We start from the raw sequence: 20175 nt of genomic DNA, 5'->3' as shown, positions 1-20175 counted from the left end.
TTTTAGGAAAACGAATTCCTCCGCCTGATAAGGTGAAAACACTTTCCCTTCTCATTTTTTCTCTCTGACTTTTCACTTTTCCTCTCTTTGAGGTACACCGCTCTCTCCCATCACTCTTTCTCTCATCTTTCTTCTTCGGCTCTTCTTCAACGATGCGCATCTTCTTCGCCGTTGAACGTCCAGATCTTCTTCTTCATCATTGAAGGTTTGGCTCTTCTTCAACGACGCTCAACACGATTCCGGGTTCTTTCACTTTTTCGACGTCATAATGGAGAGAGAGGTGCTTGGAGACAAAGGCCAGCTGGGGTTCCATGACCTCACCCTTCTGGTCATTGCGGAAGGAGAACTTGAGCTTGGCGAGGCCGTCGAGGAGCTTGCACAAGATCTTTTGGAGGAAGACAGAGCTATCACTATTGTACTCGGAGGTGACTCGGAGGGCTGGCCGCTTCGGGAACGAGAAGAGGATCCGCAGCTCTCTTTGCCGCAACGCGCGACGCACCTTTGGGCCGCCGGGCCGGGGGCGGAGGCGGCGACGAGTATGGCGGGAGGAGGAGGCTAGGGATCGAAGGAGGGGGCAGCGAGGAGGACGGGTTGGCCATGGGTGTCGTCGAGCTAGAGAGAGAAAGAGAGAGAGGGAGTTTGGTGTGTGTACAACCCATTTTTTTAATTTTTTATTTGGTGGGTTTTTTTTGGTAATTTTGAGCAGAAAATGGATTTGATTTTGGATGGTTGTGCGCGAGCGGGGGCTTCACATTTGGGGGATCGATTTATGTCTCTGCTGGAAAAGGACTGTTTCTTCTAAGATTTTTTTTATTTTCCTTTTAGATGTATTTCTGTTATTTATTTTCCCAAATTTCTTGCCTCTTATTTAAAAAGAAGCACAACCTTTGGAAACATTCAAATATATAATAAGAAAAGGAAAGAAAGAGATTTTAGCTTGCTAATGCTGATTATATGGACAGATGGTGATGTTTTCCTCCTTTCTCCTTTTTCTTTCTTTTCGCTTTCTTTACTTCCTACTTAATATCATGAAAAATACAAATTAATATAATGTTATATATAAAAGATCTCAAATCGATATAATTATTATAAATTTATTATAAATTAAATTTTTTATCACAAAGAACCTCTAAACTAGTATATTTATAATGAATTTATCTTTTATTAATTTTTATCAAATTAATTAATATCACGCATGGGAGGCGCATCTATATGAAGAGAGCCAAATGTATTGAAGCGATTAATGATATCATTTTGACTTGCTCTTGTAACTAAAAATCATGTCCATTTCTAGAAAAAAAAAAATACATGCATGAATTCAGGTTTCATTTTTATTTTGCAAGTTCAAATTCTAGATTTACTAAATTGATTGAGAAAAATCCGTTTATAAAGTAACATGGACTCAACAAATTAATTTGGAAGTAGGAGGCACACTATTGTCAATTGTTAGATCATTTTTCATATGCGATCAGAATACTAGAAAATATTTTCAGTCACGTATCACCAAATAAAGGAAAACTAACAATTTTCCAAAAACGTTGTGTTTTCTGTGAAACAAACACACCCTCATTCTTACATTAGAATGCTAACCTTGTTTTGCAGGTTAGTGCTCCTACAACAACAAAGGTGCAAAGTTATCCGGAGGATAACCTATCTTTGATCGAATTGAGAAGGCAAAGCATATGAGGACATCTACACGCCACTATGCAGAGGCAAGCATATCCTTCCCTTTTAGTTTCATAATTTCTTTTTTTAATTTTCTCCCAAATTTCTTTTTGCCATAAAGGTTAGGTGGTCACTTAAATCATCTTTTGTGCACCAGATTTTGAGAAGTGACCACACAACAATAGTGCTACCTAAACTCAATTAACCCTAAATTTATTGTACATATGTCAATTAAATCCTAATCTTTTTAATTTTGTCAATTTGTCATAAAATTTTGTGCAAAATTCTAATATAGTTATTCCAATCAATTTTTGTCGGAAAATCGCTGACATAGTGGTCTAATCATCGTAAATCGTCCTACGTAGCACACCGTCACATCGGCGATTTCTAATAAAAATTAGCCGTAAGAATTGCATCGGACTTAAGCACAAATTTTTATGATTAAATTGACAATATTGAAAAATATTGGACTGCATTGACATCTATACATAAATTTAAAACTGATTGGACAATTTACCCTTCGATGTACGCAAATTACATTCTTAACTAGAGATGTCGAGTTTGTAAGGCCATTAGCATGTAATACTTCCCAAGCATCCACAACAAACTCTTCTTAAGCTTCATTTGTTTTATAAAAAATGAATTATTTGAAAAATATTTTGCGAAAACAGATTGCTTGTATCACTTGAAATAATTAATCAATGGAATATACTTTTATTTTCAATAACAATTTATCCCCAAATATTTTCATGGACAATGAAAAATTTTAACCAAAATGTTTAGAGAAGATTAAGGCTCCCTTTATTGCTAGAAGGGAAAATCAGTCTTTCCCAATATGAAAAACGTTTTCATCGATCAGATCAGTTTTCAGTCATCCAAACACCGAAAAGTCGAAAAACTAACTTCTTGAACATAATTTTCTTTCAAACAAACAAACCTTATAACCTAGACAATGCTTTAGGTCAGGGAAAGGAGAGTAGAGACCATTACAATGGTGTCACACGACCGCAACCATTCATTGAATTGCTTCAATGATACATGATAAAGTTCTAGCAAAATGCATCAAGCACATTGAGCATTTCTCCCTTTATAATCAAGGTGTTTTTTCTACAGATTTATTAGTGTCTGGCAATCCATATTAAGAAAGACACCGACCCAATACGGAAATAAAGTGACACTTTCCTTATATTTGATGTGATATCAATAGTAAAGTGTTTTCGTAAATAAACCAAGCTCGACCGTCTTGATTTCCGAACGGCACAGACCACAATGACCCTCTTCACGAGGAGGCCAAGATCGGAAAAAACTCGCCTTCTGTTGAAGACTCTCGAGCGAGTGGCCAGCCGAGGTGGGCCTTGACGATGGGCCCGAGGGTGGCCCTGACCAGGTTGACCTTGGACCTGCCGCACGAGGCCGGGTCTCGGGACCACTCCTCCTGCTTCTCCTCGGAGTGCTCCCTGATCCACCAATACTCCATCCGCTAGATCTCGAACCCGCCGCACTTAGCCATGGCTCTCTCCACTTCCTCTATGCTCCTCGTAGTTTTGATAAAGTTAGATGCTTCTTGAATTACTGATTCGAAACACTATTGAAGTATACTTACTCGGGATATAAGTAAATGTAGATGCCTCTAGTGGTGGCTTGAATAAAGAGAAAAATTATCAAAATTATGTATTTAAAGAAGCGTGAGATCTCGGATTCAATTCATACTTGATATAGTCTCTTGTGAGGGTGAGAAGGAAGTATTTTCTTAGGAATCTTCCAATGTGGATGGCCTAATCTTTATGGTAAGAAAGAAATTTGGGAGAAAATTAAACAGGGAAATCACGAAACTAAAAGGAGAGAATGCTTGCCTCTCCTTAGTGGTGTGTTGATCTCCTCATATGTTCCAACCTTTGATCTTTGAGAGGTGATCATACAATCACAGTGCTACCTAAATCCATTTAATCTTAAATCTATTGTACGGATACTAATTTAATCCTAAACTTTTTTATTTTGCCTATTAATCTTTGGAATTCTAAGATAGTCCATCCAATTAATTTTCGTTGGAAATCACCGACGTGGTAATATAATCATCGTAGCTTCTCATACGTGGCACACCACCACATCAACGATATATGGTGAAAATTGGCCGGAAGGATTATACCAGAATTTTGCATAAAGGTTTATGATTAAATTGATAAAATTTAAAAAAAAAAAATTGAGACTAAATCAGCATCTATACAATAGGTTTAAGACCGATTGGACAAATTCCCGTTGATGTATGCAAATTACATTATTAACTGGAGATGTCAAGTTTAGAAGGCAATTAGCATGCGGTTCCTCCCAAGCATCCACAACAAATTTTTCTTAAGCTGCGTTTGTTTCATAAAAAAAATAATTATTTGAAAAATATTTTCCAAAAAATGATCACTTGTATCACTTCAAATAATTAATTAATTAAAAATATTTTCATTATTGAATGAAAATTTATGCCCAAATATTTTCCTAGATAAAAATTTTCATTGAGATGTTTGGAGAAGATTAAGGTTCCTTTTTCTTGCTAGAAGGGAAAACCAGTTTTTCTCAATCAAAACTTGTTATTTCACTTCATGAAAAACGTTTTCATTGATTGGATTAGTTTTCCATCATTTAAACACCAAAAAGTGGAAACACAATTTCCCTAAAATGATTTTGTTCAAAAATGAATCCTAAGACCCGGCTAAAATAAAAACAACACCTTAGGTCAGAGAAAGAAGAGTAGAGACCGTTACAGCGGCATCACACGATAGCAACTATTCATTGCATTGCTTCAATGATATAGGATAAAGTTTTAGCAAAATTCATCAAGCACATTGAGCATTTCTCACTTTATAATTAAGGTGTTTTTCTATAGATTTGGTGTTTGTCAATCCATGTAAGCTTCAAAAGGGCGTTGCAAATATCGCGTCCTCACAATCATTCTTGGGAAGCAAATTGAATTTTGTTCATTAATATTTTCAGGTTTTTATTTTCTTTTAAAATTACTTTTAGCAAAAAAAAATTATTATTTATAGAATCAAATCCCAACTACTGGGATTTTGATTTCCCAAGGGACAAAAAAGTCATCCGGTTTCCTTGAGAAAATGCTGGGTGGAGATTGCACCGTTACTCTGGACGGAGTAACGGTGCAGTCACCTTAGCTTTTTCCTAAAACTACCATGTAATCTCACGGCCGCCCTTAACCCGTCGGGTTTAAACTCGAGGACAAGTACCGCATCGCGTGGTATCGCAAAGGACGGCGACTTGATGACAAATAGTCCGACAGCAAAGAGCAAGGAAGCGGCTGAGAATCGTTTCGCAGGATCGTACCCCTCGGCCTTTATTCCGAATTGGTGAATATTGTACTGATTGCGGTGATTTTTCGAAAGCATATCCTTTGGATTCTCTACACATTCAATTGCCCTTCAAGGAGAACGATGACTTGAAGTGAAGAGTTATCAACATTTGTTCCTCTTTAGTATAAAAATCATTAGTATTCCCAAATAGTGGGGAAGAAAAATATTCACTTCCAATAAAAGGATGACGCTTGCGGTCACCGATAAGTAAAAATAAGGAATGCCAGGCCCTTCACTGAGAGGCTACCGGAGATGGCCCCCATCGAGTGGAAACACTCCCTTGGCTACCCTCTTCGGCCCCCTCGAAACAACAATAATCATGAAACCTCTGTGATGTTGGGGAGCTGATCTTCCTTGGGAAGGTAGCATATTGACGGATCAACATGGGATCATCATGGTATGGCAATGCAACTGCTTGATTTCGTCGATTTTGCATCGATTACTGATGGAAATTGGAAGGTTATGTAGCAGCAAGTTCAAGAACACGAAAGAGACTCGGGATCTGGTCATCTAGAGTAATCGATGTCCCGATGCTTTTGACTTCAGAATCTTCTGTAGCTCCAAAGTAGGGAACGCAAGCTTTCCTTTTTTCATTCAACTGTAGTTTTTATTTTTCTGCATAAACGCTTGAGCATCCATGATCACGTGATATTTAAAATAAAAATAAAAATGAGAAAATTACGATTTAAAAAAAAAAAATGTTTGCCCCAAAGTTCATCAAGCTCCAAGCATTTGAAAAAATGCAATCAAATCCTCAAGGTTCCGTACCTGGTGCAGTTTTCTCCTTCCAGCAATAATTTATCATGTTTTGGCGGTATTGACATGTCGGAAAGCCAATTTGGTCTTTTAGTACGATTACAGCATATGAGCCCATGTGCTGAAGGTAGATAGTCATTTGGAAGAAATTCTTTTTCCCAAAAGAGGCCGGACAAATATGAAAACGAAGCTAAAAGATGAACATGCATTCCCAAAATCATAAGAAAACTGAGTGTGCGCATGACCAGACATCACGAGGAAGTTTGGGAGCACACGAGGAATAGAATTTGGGAGAAAATGCCCCAGTTTCCAGATGTTCCCTCCATTTCCTTCTTACAAAAAATTTCAAAATCTCACTTATTTTCGTTATCCTTTATTGCCTTTCCTTTTCCAAACGAAGCCATGGGTGACTGATGACTAGCCAACATTTTCATATGTAGAGTAAGATTACATGATCCATCAAATTTAACCATCCAGGCTGCTTTCAAAACTTGATTCCAAACTCTAGTGAGTTTCCTTGCAACCACTTTTTTTTTTTTTTTTAGGGTGACATATATATAATATATTTGATCCGCTATATTGTCATTTAGTCAAATGATTTATGTAATTTATTGAACTTCATTGACATTCAGAAATTTTTAATATTCCCTTTACGGAACAGGTTGGTTATGAAATTTGTAACTTGAATATATAGCTGAAAGTTGTTGAGATACCGAAGAAAGGGTACCGAAGGATTTAGATAATCCTTGTCCGAAAAACCGCTATTGGGAAGTGAAAGAGTGATTCGATAAATTCGTGGCCTAAAAGTTTAGAAAGTTATTGAGAAAATTATGGGGTGCCAAACCACTTTGCCGATGAGAGCTCTTGGGAGTCATTAGCCTATTATCCCCGGCATACGTTCGATCTCCTGAGTGAGAATGTGGACAGGACTCCTAGATCGCTATGGCTATGCACAGTGACTTTATCCGAAAGGGGCTCGTTTCTTCAAGCTCCACCTATCCTATACAAGGCGCTACTCGCTTTCTCTTGGTCTCTGGTGGCTTATGTAGCGGTCGGCATTGCTAGACGCTCCTCCTCGCCCACCCTACAGGAGAATCCAAAGGATATGCTTTCGAAAAATCACCGCGGTCGGTAAAATATTCACCAATTCGGGATAAAGGCCGAGGGGTACGATCCTGCCAAACGATTCTCAACCATTGCCTTGCTCTGTCCTACGGACGATTTGTTATCAAGTCGCTGTCCTTTACGATGCCAGACGATGCGATGCTCGTCCCAACGTTTTAACCGGGCAGGTCTAGGTCGGCCCTGAGATTACCTATACCTTGGCCTGTGTAGACCACAAAAACATGGTTTTTAAGAAAGTTTTCTAACTTTATTCCGTAATGGGTCAGTATCCTAAGAATTGGGGGGCCTTAGACTACCGTCTTTAGTTCGACTTTCAAAAGAGGTTTTGGGACTTTAAAGGGTGCGTTTGGATGGGCATTTAGAAAGCCCATCCACGTCCCAAAGCTCTTTCACTAAAAATGGGGTGTTTGGCAACCCTCAAGGAGCTTTCAAACGAAAAGCCTCCCTTGGAAATGCTTTGAAAGAATTTCTTTTTCCTAAACTATCCTTATTAATTTTTCATATTTCCATTATTGTTCCTGTATTTATTTATTTTTTTAAATGGAAAAGGTAGCCCTTCGCCGGGCCGGCGAAGGGCGCCCGCCACGACGAGCCGAGATCTGGCGCCAGTGGCCGTCGCCGAGGTCGCCCGAGGTCGGGCGACCTCCGGCGAGGGTCGCGCGACCCGTAGAGGGCGCCGCCGGAGGTCGCCCGACCTCGGGCGACCAGCCGAGGGCCGCCGAAGGTCGCCCGACCTCGCGCGACCCAGCGGCCGCGCCCGGGTCTCGCGGCCGCAGCGGGCCTCGCGACCCCGCGCCGCCGCCCGGGTCGCGAGGCCCTCGCCACGGCCCGAGACCCAGCGGCGGTCGGCTGGGTCGCGCGACCGCGACCCTCGCTGAGAGTCGCCCGAGGCTCGGGCGACCTCAGGCGGCCTTCGGGTCGCGACCCTCGCCGGAGGTCGCCCGACCTCGGCGACCTCGCTGACGGCCGCGGCGCAGATCTGGCTCGCCGCGGCCGCAGCCCCGCCGGTCCTGGCGAAGAGTTTAGCCGAATTTAAAAAAAAAAAAAAAAAAAAAAAATATATATACACACACACATTATACCCATCAAAAGCCCCTTGCGAAAGTTCTTCTTACCAAACGCACATTCAACTCAAAGTCCATTTGCAAAATTTTTTTACCAAACACCATTGCATTTTTCCCAAGTAGCTTTGGGCTTTCAGCATTTGCATTGGACTCAAAGCCCATTGAATCTTTGAACCAAACGCAGCCAAAGTCTTGGCCAAATGCAAACGCGTTTGGTTCGACTTTTTGGGCGATTTTGACAATATGTAATTGTATCTCCAAATGGCTCTAATGACCTTTAGCTCAATGCAAATGCAGGTTATGCTATGTAAGACAAATGACATCTAAAAATTCTTTAGCCCAAAATTTTAAAATTCTTAAAAATTATCCATGTAAATGCAAGCTATGCTATGTAAGACAAACGACATCTACCCCAATAATTTACGACAAAAATTTATCAAAATTACTATCTTGACAAATTGTCGAAATGTTTAGAAATAAATTGGCCAAATAAAAATGCTTAAAATTGAATTGGCGTCATATAATAAGTTTATAATTTTTTTGTTAGGATGTACACATAAGTAAGTTGTGTTAAAAAAAATTCCATATCAAATAATTGATATGATGAAAAGCTGTTAATATATCATAACTGGTTTATAATTCATTAATGGGAAAAAGCCACGAAAAACCCTAAATTTTACTCAAAGTGACACATTTATTCTAAACTTTTTTTTTGTGATGTGAAAAACCCCAAACTTTTCAAACCGTGACACATTTACCCCATCAAGGACATTTTTGTCTTTTTATTCTATTTTTTCCTTTTTCTTTTTTTCTTCTTCTTCCCTCCGCCGGCCATGGCGTCCGGCGAGGGTCGCCCTCGCCGGCGTTCGTCCTCACCAGACGCAGGCGAGGGCCGCCCGACGCCGGCAAGGGCAGGGACACCCTCGCCCGACCTCGCCGGCGTCGGGCGAGGACGACCCTCGCCAGGCGCAGGCGAGGGCCGCCCGACGCCGGCGGAGGGAAGAGAGAACGAAAAAAAAAGAAAAAAAAAATGAAAAGACCAAAATGCTATATAATTTTGGGGCAAATGTGTCACATAACAAAAGTTCAGGGTTTTTGGTGTCACAAAAAAAAGTTTGGGGTAAATGTGTCGCGGTTGGCAAAGTTCGGGGTTTTTCACGTCTAAAAAAAAAATTTGGGGTAAATGTGTCGGCTTTGGGGCGAAAGTTCGGGGTTTTTAAGTGGCTTTTTCCCTTCATTAATTTAAGCTTTTAAATGAAAATAAGTCCAACTAAAAATATGAATGGGCTCAAACTCAGACTTTCACTTGTCCATCTTTCCACGTGAAGGTATCTAACTTCTACTCCCACACATTCAAACATTAACACTGAGCGACTTGCTGCGCGATTCCCAACATTTTTGGGATAATTTTGCGTAAGGTAGCGGATCTTGTCCTTGAAAGTGAAGATAAAATTCTTTCCAGAACTCATCTCCACTTCAAAAAGAGGGTAAGGAGGCGACTATTTCACTAGAAAAGGGGAACACGAATCCAATCATAGGATCCAAAAGACCGCAATGGATCCACCGCCTACTCCTCCTCCCCATGTCGTCATCTTTCCTTTAGCTGCTCAAGGCCATGTGAACTCCATGCTCAAGCTCGCTGAGCTTCTCGCCCTGTCCGGCCTCCGCATCACCTTCATCAACTCCGAACACATCCACCATCGCCTCCTCCAACATGCCGACATCCCAGCCCGTTTCGCTGCCTACCCGGACTTCCAATTCAAGATCATATCAGACGGCTTCCCGATACACCACCCGAGGCCCAGCGACCACTTCTTGACCACATTCGATTACGTCAAAAGCATAACCAAGCAGCTGTTCGAAGAGTTGGTGTCAGCTCCGGATCGGCCTGTGACCTGTATCATTGCGGATGGGATCCTGACCTTCACCATTGATTTCGCTGGAGATCTCGGAGTTCCAGTCATCGCGTTCCGGACGATAAGCGCGAGTTGCTTCTGGACTTATTTCTGTATTCCGCGCATGATTGAGAGTGGAGACCTCCCCATCAAAGGTAATGTTCCCACTTACGCATTCCCTGAACCTCTTGATTCTGTTCAATTTTGAGAAAAGCTTGACCTAAAAGTAAGGTGTGGTGTTCAAAAGGGTGCAAAATAAATAACAAATCGGAGTGAAACTCATTGAGGAATTTCATCGAGCAACTGGACTTCTATAATTTTATAGGAGACGAAGACATGGACCGTGACGTGACGAGCGTGCCGGGCATGGAGGACATCCTCCGGTGCCGAGACCTGCCGAGTTTCTGCCGAGTTGCCGACCTCTCCGACTGGCTCCTCCAGTATGTGACGACGCAGACCCTCCAGACCACCGGAGCCCGAGCCCTCATCCTCAACAGCTTCGACCACCTGGAGGGCCCCGCCATTTCCCAGATTCGAACCCACTTCCCCAACCTCTACACAATCGGCCCTCTCCACTTGCACCACAAATCCAGACTCTCGTCGTCATCCCCGTCGTCTCCACCACCATCGTCAGCAAGCAACAGTCTTTGGGAAGTCGACCGTAGTTGTATCTCTTGGCTCGACAAGCAACCTCCGAAGTCAGTCATCTACGTGAGCTTCGGGAGCATCACGACTCTTACCAGACACGACTTCACGGAGTTCTGGTACGGCCTCGTGAACAGCGGGAGGCGCTTCCTGTGGGTCATACGGCCGGACTCCCTCGCCGATGGCGGCAACGGTGCGGTCCCGGTCGAGCTGAGGGAGGCGGCGGCGGAGAGGGGGTGCATCGTTGGGTGGGCCCCGCAGGAAGAGGTCCTGGACCATGGCGCCGTCGCGGCGTTCCTGACGCACAGCGGGTGGAACTCGACGCTGGAGAGCGTGGTCGTCGGGAAGCCGATGGTGTGTTGGCCGTTCTCGGCGGACCAGCAGTTGAACAGCCGGCTGGTGAGCCACTTGTGGAAGGTGGGGCTCGACATGAAGGACGTGTGCGACAGGGAGGTGGTGGAGAGGATGGTGAACGAGGTGATGGGGGAGAGGTAGAGGTGTTAAATGGGTTATGCAACCCATTTATGGACCCATTCAAGCATAAATGGGTCGTTAATGGGCCGGCCTCATTTCTTAAGACACCCTGATGGGTTTTAAAAATAAAAGAACTAAAATAAATGGGTCTTAAATGGGTACCCATTTAAGACCCATTTACAAACCCATTAAAGTCTGAAGATGGGTTCATCTGATTAACCCACGTCTTGCGACCTCGATTCTCTACGCCTGACTACCCCTTTTCTTTCTTTCCCCATTTTTTCTTCACGCTCGCGGAGACGAGCGAGGAAGGACGCTTGTACGGGAGAGACAACGTTGCAGCAGCTGCGGCGGCGATTGTCAAGTGAGAATTTTGGTCGGGGAGGCGACCAGCAGAGAGGATGGGGGCGTGGTCCTTGAGGAGAAGGAATCGTTGGTTGGTTGCTCTTTAAAGGAATCGCTGGTCGTCGTCGTCGTCGTCGTCAGTGCGGTCTTCCGATGATCTCGGGGCTTGACGGGGTCGAACGGTTCATCTCGTTTTCGTGTATGGAATGAACCTGGTCTTCTATTTCCACTGTCACCATCTCGGGTAGGGGGCTCTCGGCGTTTTGGGTGTCGTCTCTCCGTTAAGTCGCTGCCCGCATCTCGCGAGTGCTCTTTGGTTGTTTAGTTTGAGTCGCTCTTTCCCAAGGATCTTGGCTTGGAGCCGGCCAGAGTCGCGGTTCACCTCGAACTCGCCCTCTAGTCGTCGTCTCATAGCCGGGTAGGGACTTCCTCGTTGAACGGTCACCCACACGAGCCCCTTCAGCTCTACCTTGTTCCGTTTAAAGGACAAGCCGGGCTTGGTTTCTCCGGTTCTTGAGGGTTCCATGTCCAACTGAGTTGACTTCTTCGGCGTCACAAGTCTAGATCTGAGTTCTGGCCTTAGAATGGTCAGTAACTTCTCCTAAACGCAGTGCACTCCGTGTGTTTGCAGAAATGTCTAAATGAAGCTCTGTTATTGTCTGGGGAAGGTCTCCTGATTTTAAATCATTTTGATGACCATTTCATTTTGATGGTCAGTAACTTCTCCTCAACGCAGTGCACTCCGTGGGTCCGACCACCAGCCGTCGTCGTGGTCGGTGACCGGCCAAAGAAGGAGAAGAAAAATAAAAGGACAAAGAAAAATTATATTTAAAAAAATAATTTATTTTAAAAAGAAATAATTAAAATTCGATTTTTAAAAATAATTATTTTAAAAATTATAAAAATTGTCCATTAAATTTGTGTTGTATAAAATTATTTTAGCAATACCATTTTTTTAAATATATATCTATAATAAATTAAGTTTAGTTAAATGGGTCGGGTTTGGGTTGGGTATGGATTGGGTCGGATATGGGTCAAAAATTTTACATTGTAATAAACGGGTAAATGGGTTAATGGGTCGATTTGGGTCGGACCATTTATGACCCGACCCAAACCCGACCCGACCCACCCGTTTAACGGGTATAGGGAGAGGAAGGAGGAATTCGCGGCGGCGGCCGGCGACTTGGCGAGGAGGGCGAGGGACGCCGCGAGCGAAGGTGGGTCCTCGTGGGATAATCTGGACCGCTTGATTGAGGATATAAGGTCCATGAAGCCCACTAGCTGAAGTCCAACGTTGTCTTGTGATTTCTTCCGTTATTGAAGTATAGGATTCCTAGAATTCCAAAAGTTCGAATAACATACACCAATGGATACTTGTCGGTGTTTCTTTTAATGTCTCAATCTCATAATCTGGATCATATTGTGGTGGTAAATAGACGCAAATATTAATGGAGGCAATCTTTATTTTCATTTCATTATAGGGGAAAGACACTTTCCTAGACAGTAAGGCTACACCATTGAACTTTTCAAGATTTCCATTACGATCGCTAGAATATGTTGCTTTCTCTTTCACTCTATCATAAAATCATCGTCAATTTCATTCCCACTACTTAATGCCCATTTATTGATACCGTGATGGAGAGGCTCACTCCCTGAACTATATGCCATCGGACCCCTCCACGTCCATCTCAAATTGAGACTAACGGCGGCCAGAGCCAATGTGCTGGTCTCGAGAAATAATGGGATCTTGAGAGAGGATAGAAGCTGCATGGATTGGCTCGACAATCAGCCGCCGAAGTCAGTGGTTTACGTGAGCTTCGGGAGCATTGTGGTGATCACTAGGGACCAGGTCATGGAACTCTGGCACGGTTTGGTCAACGGTGGGGTGAGATTCTTGTGGGTCTTGAGGCCAGACTCGGTGGCCGAGCAAGACGGCAGTGACCGGATCCTTGCTGAGCTCGCGAAGGCAACGAGCGAGAGGGGGTACCGTTGAATTTTCGATCTTCTCATGAGGAATCTAGCTAAGCTTTCTCATCATATGAAACTTTAGTGACAGATACTTTGCGCCATTGCCATACTGAGCTGGCAGTTCTCTGCTAAAAATCAATGCATCGCTTCTGAAAATAGCTCACCATCGCGTCGCGTGTTCCCAATAGGTATCTAGAGGAGTGGGCACCGCAAGACAAGGTCCTAGCGCATTGGACCATCGTCTGCTTCCTGAGCCACGGCAGGTGAAACTCGATCCTATAGGCCGTAGCCGCCGGCATCCCCATGATCTGCTGGCCATGCTTCGCTGACCAGCTACTGAAGAGCAGGTTCGTGGGCCAGGTGTGGCGGAACAGGGCAGATGCGAAAGACATGTGCAACAGAGTTGCGAACGAGAGGGCAGTGAGAGATCTGATGGATCCGGAGAGGCGGGACGACGGTGAGATCAGAGATTCTGCAGAGAAGATGGCGAAGCTTGCCAGAACCAGTTCGAGCTTCGGAGGCTTGTCGTATCGCCATCTGAAGAGGTTGATCCTGGATATCAAGAACAGGGCAGCTCATCAAAATTGAATCACGAATTCGAATGATTATTGAAATACACATACTCGAGATGTAAGGAAATGTAGCTACCTCTAGCGGTGGCTAGAATAAAGAGAGAGAAAGTATCAAAACTATGCATTTCAATCGGGGCATGAGATCTCGGATTCAATTCGTACTCGGTGTAGTCCTTTGCGGCCGAGTGAGTGACGAGGAAGTATTTCCGTGTGAATCTTCTAATGTGGATGACCTATATTTGGTCGGATTCAGAAGGCGGATTTAAAATCTGGTGCACAAAAGATGATTTAAGTTACCACCAGACTTTTATGGTGAAAAGAAATTTGGGAGAAAATTAAAACAGAGAAATCATGAAACTAGAAGGGAAGGATCCTTGCCTCCGCACAGTGGTGTGTTGATATCCTCATATGTTCTAACGTTCAATCTTTGAGAGGTGACCACACAACAACAATGCTACTTGAACCCAATCAACTTTAGAATTATTATACACATGCTAATTCAATCATAAACTTTTTAATTTTGCCAATTTAATCATAAATCTTTGCACAGAATTCAAATATAATTATTCCAATTAATTTTCGTTAAAAATCGCTAACATGATGGTTTAATCATTGTAGACCATTCTACGGGCACACTCTTACATCAACGATTTCTAGTAAAAGTTGACTTGAGGGATTACATCAAAATTTTGTACAAAAGTCTAAGATTAGATTGACAAAATTAAAAAAGTTAGGATTGAATTGACATCCATACAATAAGTTTAGATTGATTTGACAATTTCCCGTCAATGTACGCAAATTACATTCTTAACTGAAGATGTCAAAGTTTTTAAGGCCATTAGCATGTAGTACCTCCTAAGCATCCACAACAAACTTTTCTTAAGCTTCGTTTGTTTTATAAAAGAAAATGATTTAAAAAATATTTTCTAAGAATTGATTTGTATTGCTTGAAATAATTAGTCAATGAAAAATGTTTTAATTTTAACAACAATTTATACCCAAAAATTTTCATGGATGATGAAAATTTTTCACTAAAATTTTTAGAGAAGATTAAGGCTCCCTTCTTACTAGAAGAGAAAATCATTTTGTCCCAATAAAAATTTATTATTTTCAGTCCATGGAAAATGTTTTCGATAGATTGGATTAGTTTTCCCTCATCCAAACACTAAAAGTCAAAAAATAAATTCCCAAAAATAATTTTCTTTCAAAGAAACAACAATAAAACCACAGCAAAATAAGAAATAACGCGTTAAGTCAGAGAAAGGAGAGTAGACACCACTACAGCGGTGTCTCCCGATAGCAACCATTCATTGCATTGCTTCAATAATACATGATAAAGTTATAGCAAAATTCATGAGGCACAGTGAGCGTTTCTCACTTTATAATTAAGGTGTTTTTCTGTAGAATTAGGGTCCGTCGATCCATGTTAATAATCTGACCCAAAAAAAAAAAACTCCATGTTAAGAAAGACACAAACCCAATACGGAAATAAAGTTAAAACACTTTTTTCACGTGTGATGCGATGTCAATAGCAAAAGTGTTTTCGTGGTCTATACAGTCAAGTAATAAAACTGCCGAGTAAACTCAGGGCCGCCCTCGTCAAAGAAAAAAAACTCAGGGCCGCCCTTGACCTGCTGGGTTTAAACTCCGGGACACGGGCACCGCATCACGAGGCGTATGCTGAAATTGTACTAAAAGGCCAAATTGGCTTTCCGGCATATCAATACCGACAAAACTTGGTAAATTATTGCTGGAAGGAGGAAACTCGACCAGGTACAGAATCTTGAGGATTTTATTGCATTTTTTTAAATGCTTAGAGCTTGATGAACTTTTAGGGCAAACATTATAATTTCTTCCCTAATTTTCTCATATTTTTTATTTTGAATGGAGCTACAAAAGATTCTTAAGACAAAAGCGTGGAACATCATCGATTACATACCTTACCAAAGAAAAACATCATCCATTACGCAAGATGACTAGACCCTGATTCTCTTTCGTGTTCTTGAACTTGCTGCTACGTAACATTCCAATTTCCATTCCATCAGCAATGATGCAAAATCGACAAAATCAAGCAGATGCATGGCCATACCATGATGATCCCATGTTGATCCGTCAATATGCTGCCTTGCCAAGGAAGATCAGTTCTCCAACATCACAGAGGTTTCGCGATTATTATTGTTTCGAGGGGATGCATCAGAACAGAATTCACATCTTGAAGAAAGTCTCTGGCCTAACGCAGATCTCAATCAACTTTAAGCTTTCGCCTAATCAAGCTGCACACCAGGAATTTGAGGGCAGCCTGTCACGCGTTGGGGTTGAACTCAGAGGACAAGAACACGCCGCAGCATGTGGCGTCGTATAAGGACGGCGGCTTAAAAACAAAGAATTTGTCAGAAAAAGGGCGAGAAAGCCGATAAGAATCGCCCAGCGGAATCGGTTTTATGATTCTGTGTCGTGGGTGGTCATGATCAGGTCATTATCTCGCAGGAAAAGTTGACGGAATCGAACCCTTCGGCCTCCATCCTGGGTTGATGAATGTTTTTTCACCTGCGGCGGCAATTTTTAAAAAGCATACATGACTGAGTTTCATAGTTTTCTCAACAATTTTCTAGACATCGTCACGACTCCACGGAATCACTCATTTCACGCCATAATGGAGAGAACTGTCATTTGTTGCATGTATTTGCATTAGCCGGTTTTTATCGGAGAATGATTCTCTAACGGCCATTCTGTATCCTCGTGGAAGCCATGATAACTTTAGGCAATCGATACATTAGCTGCAAATTTCATAACTATCCCATTAACATGAAAGAAAAAGCTCAACAAGACAGCAGGGAAAATTTCCAAAAAAAATCTAAAATTTTATTTGTATGGCGAACAATTCAATACGAAATATTTCAATTTGGCCAATTCAATTATAAACATTTTGATAATTTACCATCGTAATCCTTAGAAATTGTTGACATGACCAATTTTTGCAATTTCTTTTTAATTTTTCTTTTTTTTCTTTTCTTTCTTTTTTCTTTTTCAACTCTAAGCCGACAAGGTTGTCAATCACAAGTAAGGGTGTTGGGCTTTACTTAAATCTAGTCAAATTGTCAAATTGTTCAATAGTAAGAATTGTGTTAGAGAATTTTACCACAAAAAAAAAAAGGATTGTGTTAGAAAAATCCTACGTTAGAGAATTTGCTACGCATTTCCCAACATATTTTTGATAATTGTTCCAAAGGGAGCGGACCTTGTCGTGCGGTTGTCTTGCGGTGGTCTCTTGAAAGTGAAGAAAATAATGTTCTTTCCGGAACTCATCTCCACTTCCAAAGAGAGGGTAAGGAGGCGACTATTTCACTATAAAAGGGGAACACGAATCCAATCATAGCATCCAAAAGACCGCAATGGATCCATCGGCTGTTGCTCCTCCTCATGTCGTCATCTTTCCTTTAGCTGCTCAAGGCCATGTGAACTCCATGCTCAAGCTCGCCGAGCTTCTCGCCCTCTCCGGCCTCCGCATCACCTTCATCAACTCCGAACACATCCACCATCGCCTCCTCCAACATGCCGACATTCAAGCCCGTTTCGCTGCCTACCCGGACTTCCGATTCAAGATCATATCGGATGGCTTCCCGATAGACCACCCGAGGGCCGGCGACCACGCCCTGACTACATTCAATTACGTCAAGAGCATAACCAAGCAGCTGCTTGAAGAGCTGGTGTCAGCTCCGGATCGACCCGTGACCTGTATCATTGCTGATGGAATTCTGAGCTTCACCATTGATTTCGCTGGAGATCTCGGAGTTCCAGTCATCGCGTTCCGGACGATAAGCGCAAGTTGCTTCTGGACTTGTTTCTGTATTCCCCGCATGATTGAGAGTGGAGACCTCCCCATCAAAGGTAATGTTCCCACTTAAGCATTCCCTGAACCTCTTGATTCTGTTCAATTTTGAGAAAAGCTTGACCTAAAGTAAGGTGTGGTGTTCAAAGGGTGCAAAATAAATAACAAACTGGAGTGAAACTCATTGAGGAATTTCATCGAGCAACTGAACTTCTATTATTTTATAGGACACAGAGACATGGACCGTGACGTGACGAGCGTGCCGGGCATGGAGGACATCCTCCGGTGCCGAGACCTGCCGAGTTTCTGCCGAGTCGCCGACCTCTCCGACTGGCTCCTCCAGTATGTGACGACGCAGACCCTCCAGACCACCGGAGCCCGAGCCCTCATCCTCAACAGCTTCGACCAACTGGAGGGCCCCGCCCTTTCCCAGATTCGAACCCACTTCCCCAACCTCTACACAATCGGCCCTCTCCACTCGCACCTGAAATCCAGACTCTCATCGTCGTCGCCGTCGTCACCACCATCATCGTCAGCAAGCAACAGTCTCTGGGAAGTCGACCGGAGTTGTATCGCCTGGCTCGACAAGCAACCACCGAAGTCGGTCGTCTACGTGAGCTTCGGGAGCATCACGACTCTCAACAGACACGACTTCACGGAGTTCTGGTACGGCCTCGTGAACAGCGGGAGGCGCTTCCTGTGGGTCTTGCGGTCGGACTCCCTACCCGAAGGCAGCAGCGGCGCCGTCCCGGAGGAGCTGAGGGAGGCGGCGGCGGAGAGGGGGTGCATCGTGGGGTGGGCCCCGCAGGAGGAGGTCCTGCACCACGGCGCCATCGCAGCGTTCCTGACGCACAGCGGATGGAACTCCACGCTGGAGAGCGTGGTCGCTGGGAAGCCGATGGTGTGTTGGCCGTTCTTCGCGGACCAGCAGTTGAACAGCCGGCTGGTGAGCCACGCTTGGAAGGCAGGGCTCGACATGAAGGACGTGTGCGACAGGGAGGTGGTGGAGAGGATGGTGAACGAGGTGATGGGGGAGAGGAAGGAGGAATTTGCGGCGGCGGCCGGCGACTTGGCGAGGAGGGCGAGGGACGCCGCGAGCGAAGGTGGGTCCTCGTGGGATAATCTGGACCGCTTGATTGAGGATATAAGGTCCATGAAGCCCACTAGCTGAAGTCCAACGTTGTCTTCTGATTTCTTCTGTTTTTGAAGTAGAGGATTATTAGAATTCCAAAAGTTCGAATAACATACACCAATGGATACTTATCGGTGTTTCTTTTAATGTCTCAATCTCATAATCGTTAATATATTTAGATAATATTGTGGTGGTAAATAGACGCGCGAATATTAATGGAGACAATCTTTATTTCCATTTAATTATAAGGAAATGGTACTTTCTTCGGTTCTAAGGCCACACAATTGAACTTTTCAAGATCTTCCATTGTAACCACTGTGATTCGCCTTAGTGACCACCCTTCCAACATGGAAGGGGGAGGTAAGAGATTCAAATCCCCACATTCTCAGGGGGGAATGAAGTGGGGGTGCGTAAGTTTCAGAAGTGGGTTTCGACTTCCATGCCCTGTAAGAGCGGGCGAAAATCGAAAATGAGTGTAAAGTAGGAAAAGAGTAGGATTGACCAAAAAAAAAAAAAAAAAAGGTCTTCCATTGTGATCGCCAAAATATATGCTTTCTCTTTCACTCTATCGTAAAATCATCATCGATTTCATTCTTACAACTTGATGCTCATCTATCGATAATGTGATTGATCGTTTCGCATATCATCTCTTCATTGGATTTGTTCGTTTAAGACAAATAAATAAAAAAGAAATTCTATATTTTATTGTAACATAATATACAAAAAATGACTATAGTTAAACCATAGAATTATATAAAAAGTTATATATAAGATACACGAGATATTCTAAATACTAGTGAAATTCCATAAACCGCATAAATTGTTCAATTGAATGGCAATGTAGCGGATCAAATTTATTATATGCATCACTCTAAAAAAAAGGTGATTGTAAAGAAACCGATTAGAGCTTTGTAACCTTTTCCATAAATAATATTAATATTATTAATATTATTATTAAGGTAGGTATCTTGGTGACTTACAAAAGGTAGGTGATATAGTGATCTACTAGGTAGTGTGACTTGTAATCTTTTCCATTAATAATAATAATGATAATAGTATCATCGCTGTCCTTGTCGTCGTCGTCATTATTGTAAATTTGAGGAAATCGACGGTCGACGGCTATAATAATATAATATACATGTCGATGACCTTCCTATTCGAGGATCCAAGGACAAAAACCCATCATTTAATATCACCTTGTATCCAAGATAAAATAAAAAACCATCACCTCGCGTTAAAATATGGCTAATTTTCTAATTATTATCAAAATGTAATAGACTAGATTGATAAGAGTAAAGTTTGGTCATTTATGACAGAATCATAGACAATTTGAAAAAATTAACAAAAAG

The 20175-nt window shown here is 42.7% G+C and overlaps 2 protein-coding genes across 2 annotated transcripts; both read left to right on the top strand.

Annotated features, from left to right (window-relative positions):
- The first annotated feature begins 9287 nt into the window (after positions 1–9287).
- Positions 9288–12795, top strand: LOC104421709 (7-deoxyloganetic acid glucosyl transferase). The gene is made up of 3 exons (XM_039303698.1): positions 9288–10016; positions 10187–10997; positions 12478–12795. The coding sequence occupies exons 1-3, from the start codon at positions 9521–9523 to the stop codon at positions 12608–12610; spliced, it is 1440 nt and encodes a 479-aa protein (XP_039159632.1). The 5' UTR covers positions 9288–9520; the 3' UTR covers positions 12611–12795.
- Positions 12796–17124: 4329 nt separating this feature from the next.
- On the top strand, positions 17125–19007 carry LOC104421708 (7-deoxyloganetic acid glucosyl transferase). The gene is made up of 2 exons (XM_010033766.3): positions 17125–17753; positions 17922–19007. Exons 1-2 carry the CDS (start codon positions 17258–17260, stop codon positions 18863–18865), a joined length of 1440 nt encoding a protein of 479 aa, XP_010032068.2. The 5' UTR covers positions 17125–17257; the 3' UTR covers positions 18866–19007.
- The last annotated feature ends 1168 nt before the right edge of the window (positions 19008–20175 follow it).

The sequence above is a fragment of the Eucalyptus grandis genome, chromosome 10 (genome assembly GCF_016545825.1).
Source record: "Eucalyptus grandis isolate ANBG69807.140 chromosome 10, ASM1654582v1, whole genome shotgun sequence".
Taxonomy (NCBI): Eukaryota; Viridiplantae; Streptophyta; class Magnoliopsida; order Myrtales; family Myrtaceae; genus Eucalyptus; species Eucalyptus grandis.
The sequence above is the reverse complement of the archived record's forward strand: the minus strand, read 5'-3'. Positions and strand labels throughout refer to the sequence as shown.

Coding starts and splice junctions, on each gene's coding strand:
- LOC104421709 (XM_039303698.1), top strand. CDS start 9,521: ATGGATCCACCGCCTACTCCTCCTCCCCATGTCGTCATCTTTCCTTTA. Junction 10,017..10,186: donor TGGAGACCTCCCCATCAAAG/GTAATGTTCCCA, acceptor ATAATTTTATAG/GAGACGAAGACATGGACCGT. Junction 10,998..12,477: donor AACGAGGTGATGGGGGAGAG/GTAGAGGTGTTA, acceptor GTATAGGGAGAG/GAAGGAGGAATTCGCGGCGG.
- LOC104421708 (XM_010033766.3), top strand. CDS start 17,258: ATGGATCCATCGGCTGTTGCTCCTCCTCATGTCGTCATCTTTCCTTTA. Junction 17,754..17,921: donor TGGAGACCTCCCCATCAAAG/GTAATGTTCCCA, acceptor ATTATTTTATAG/GACACAGAGACATGGACCGT.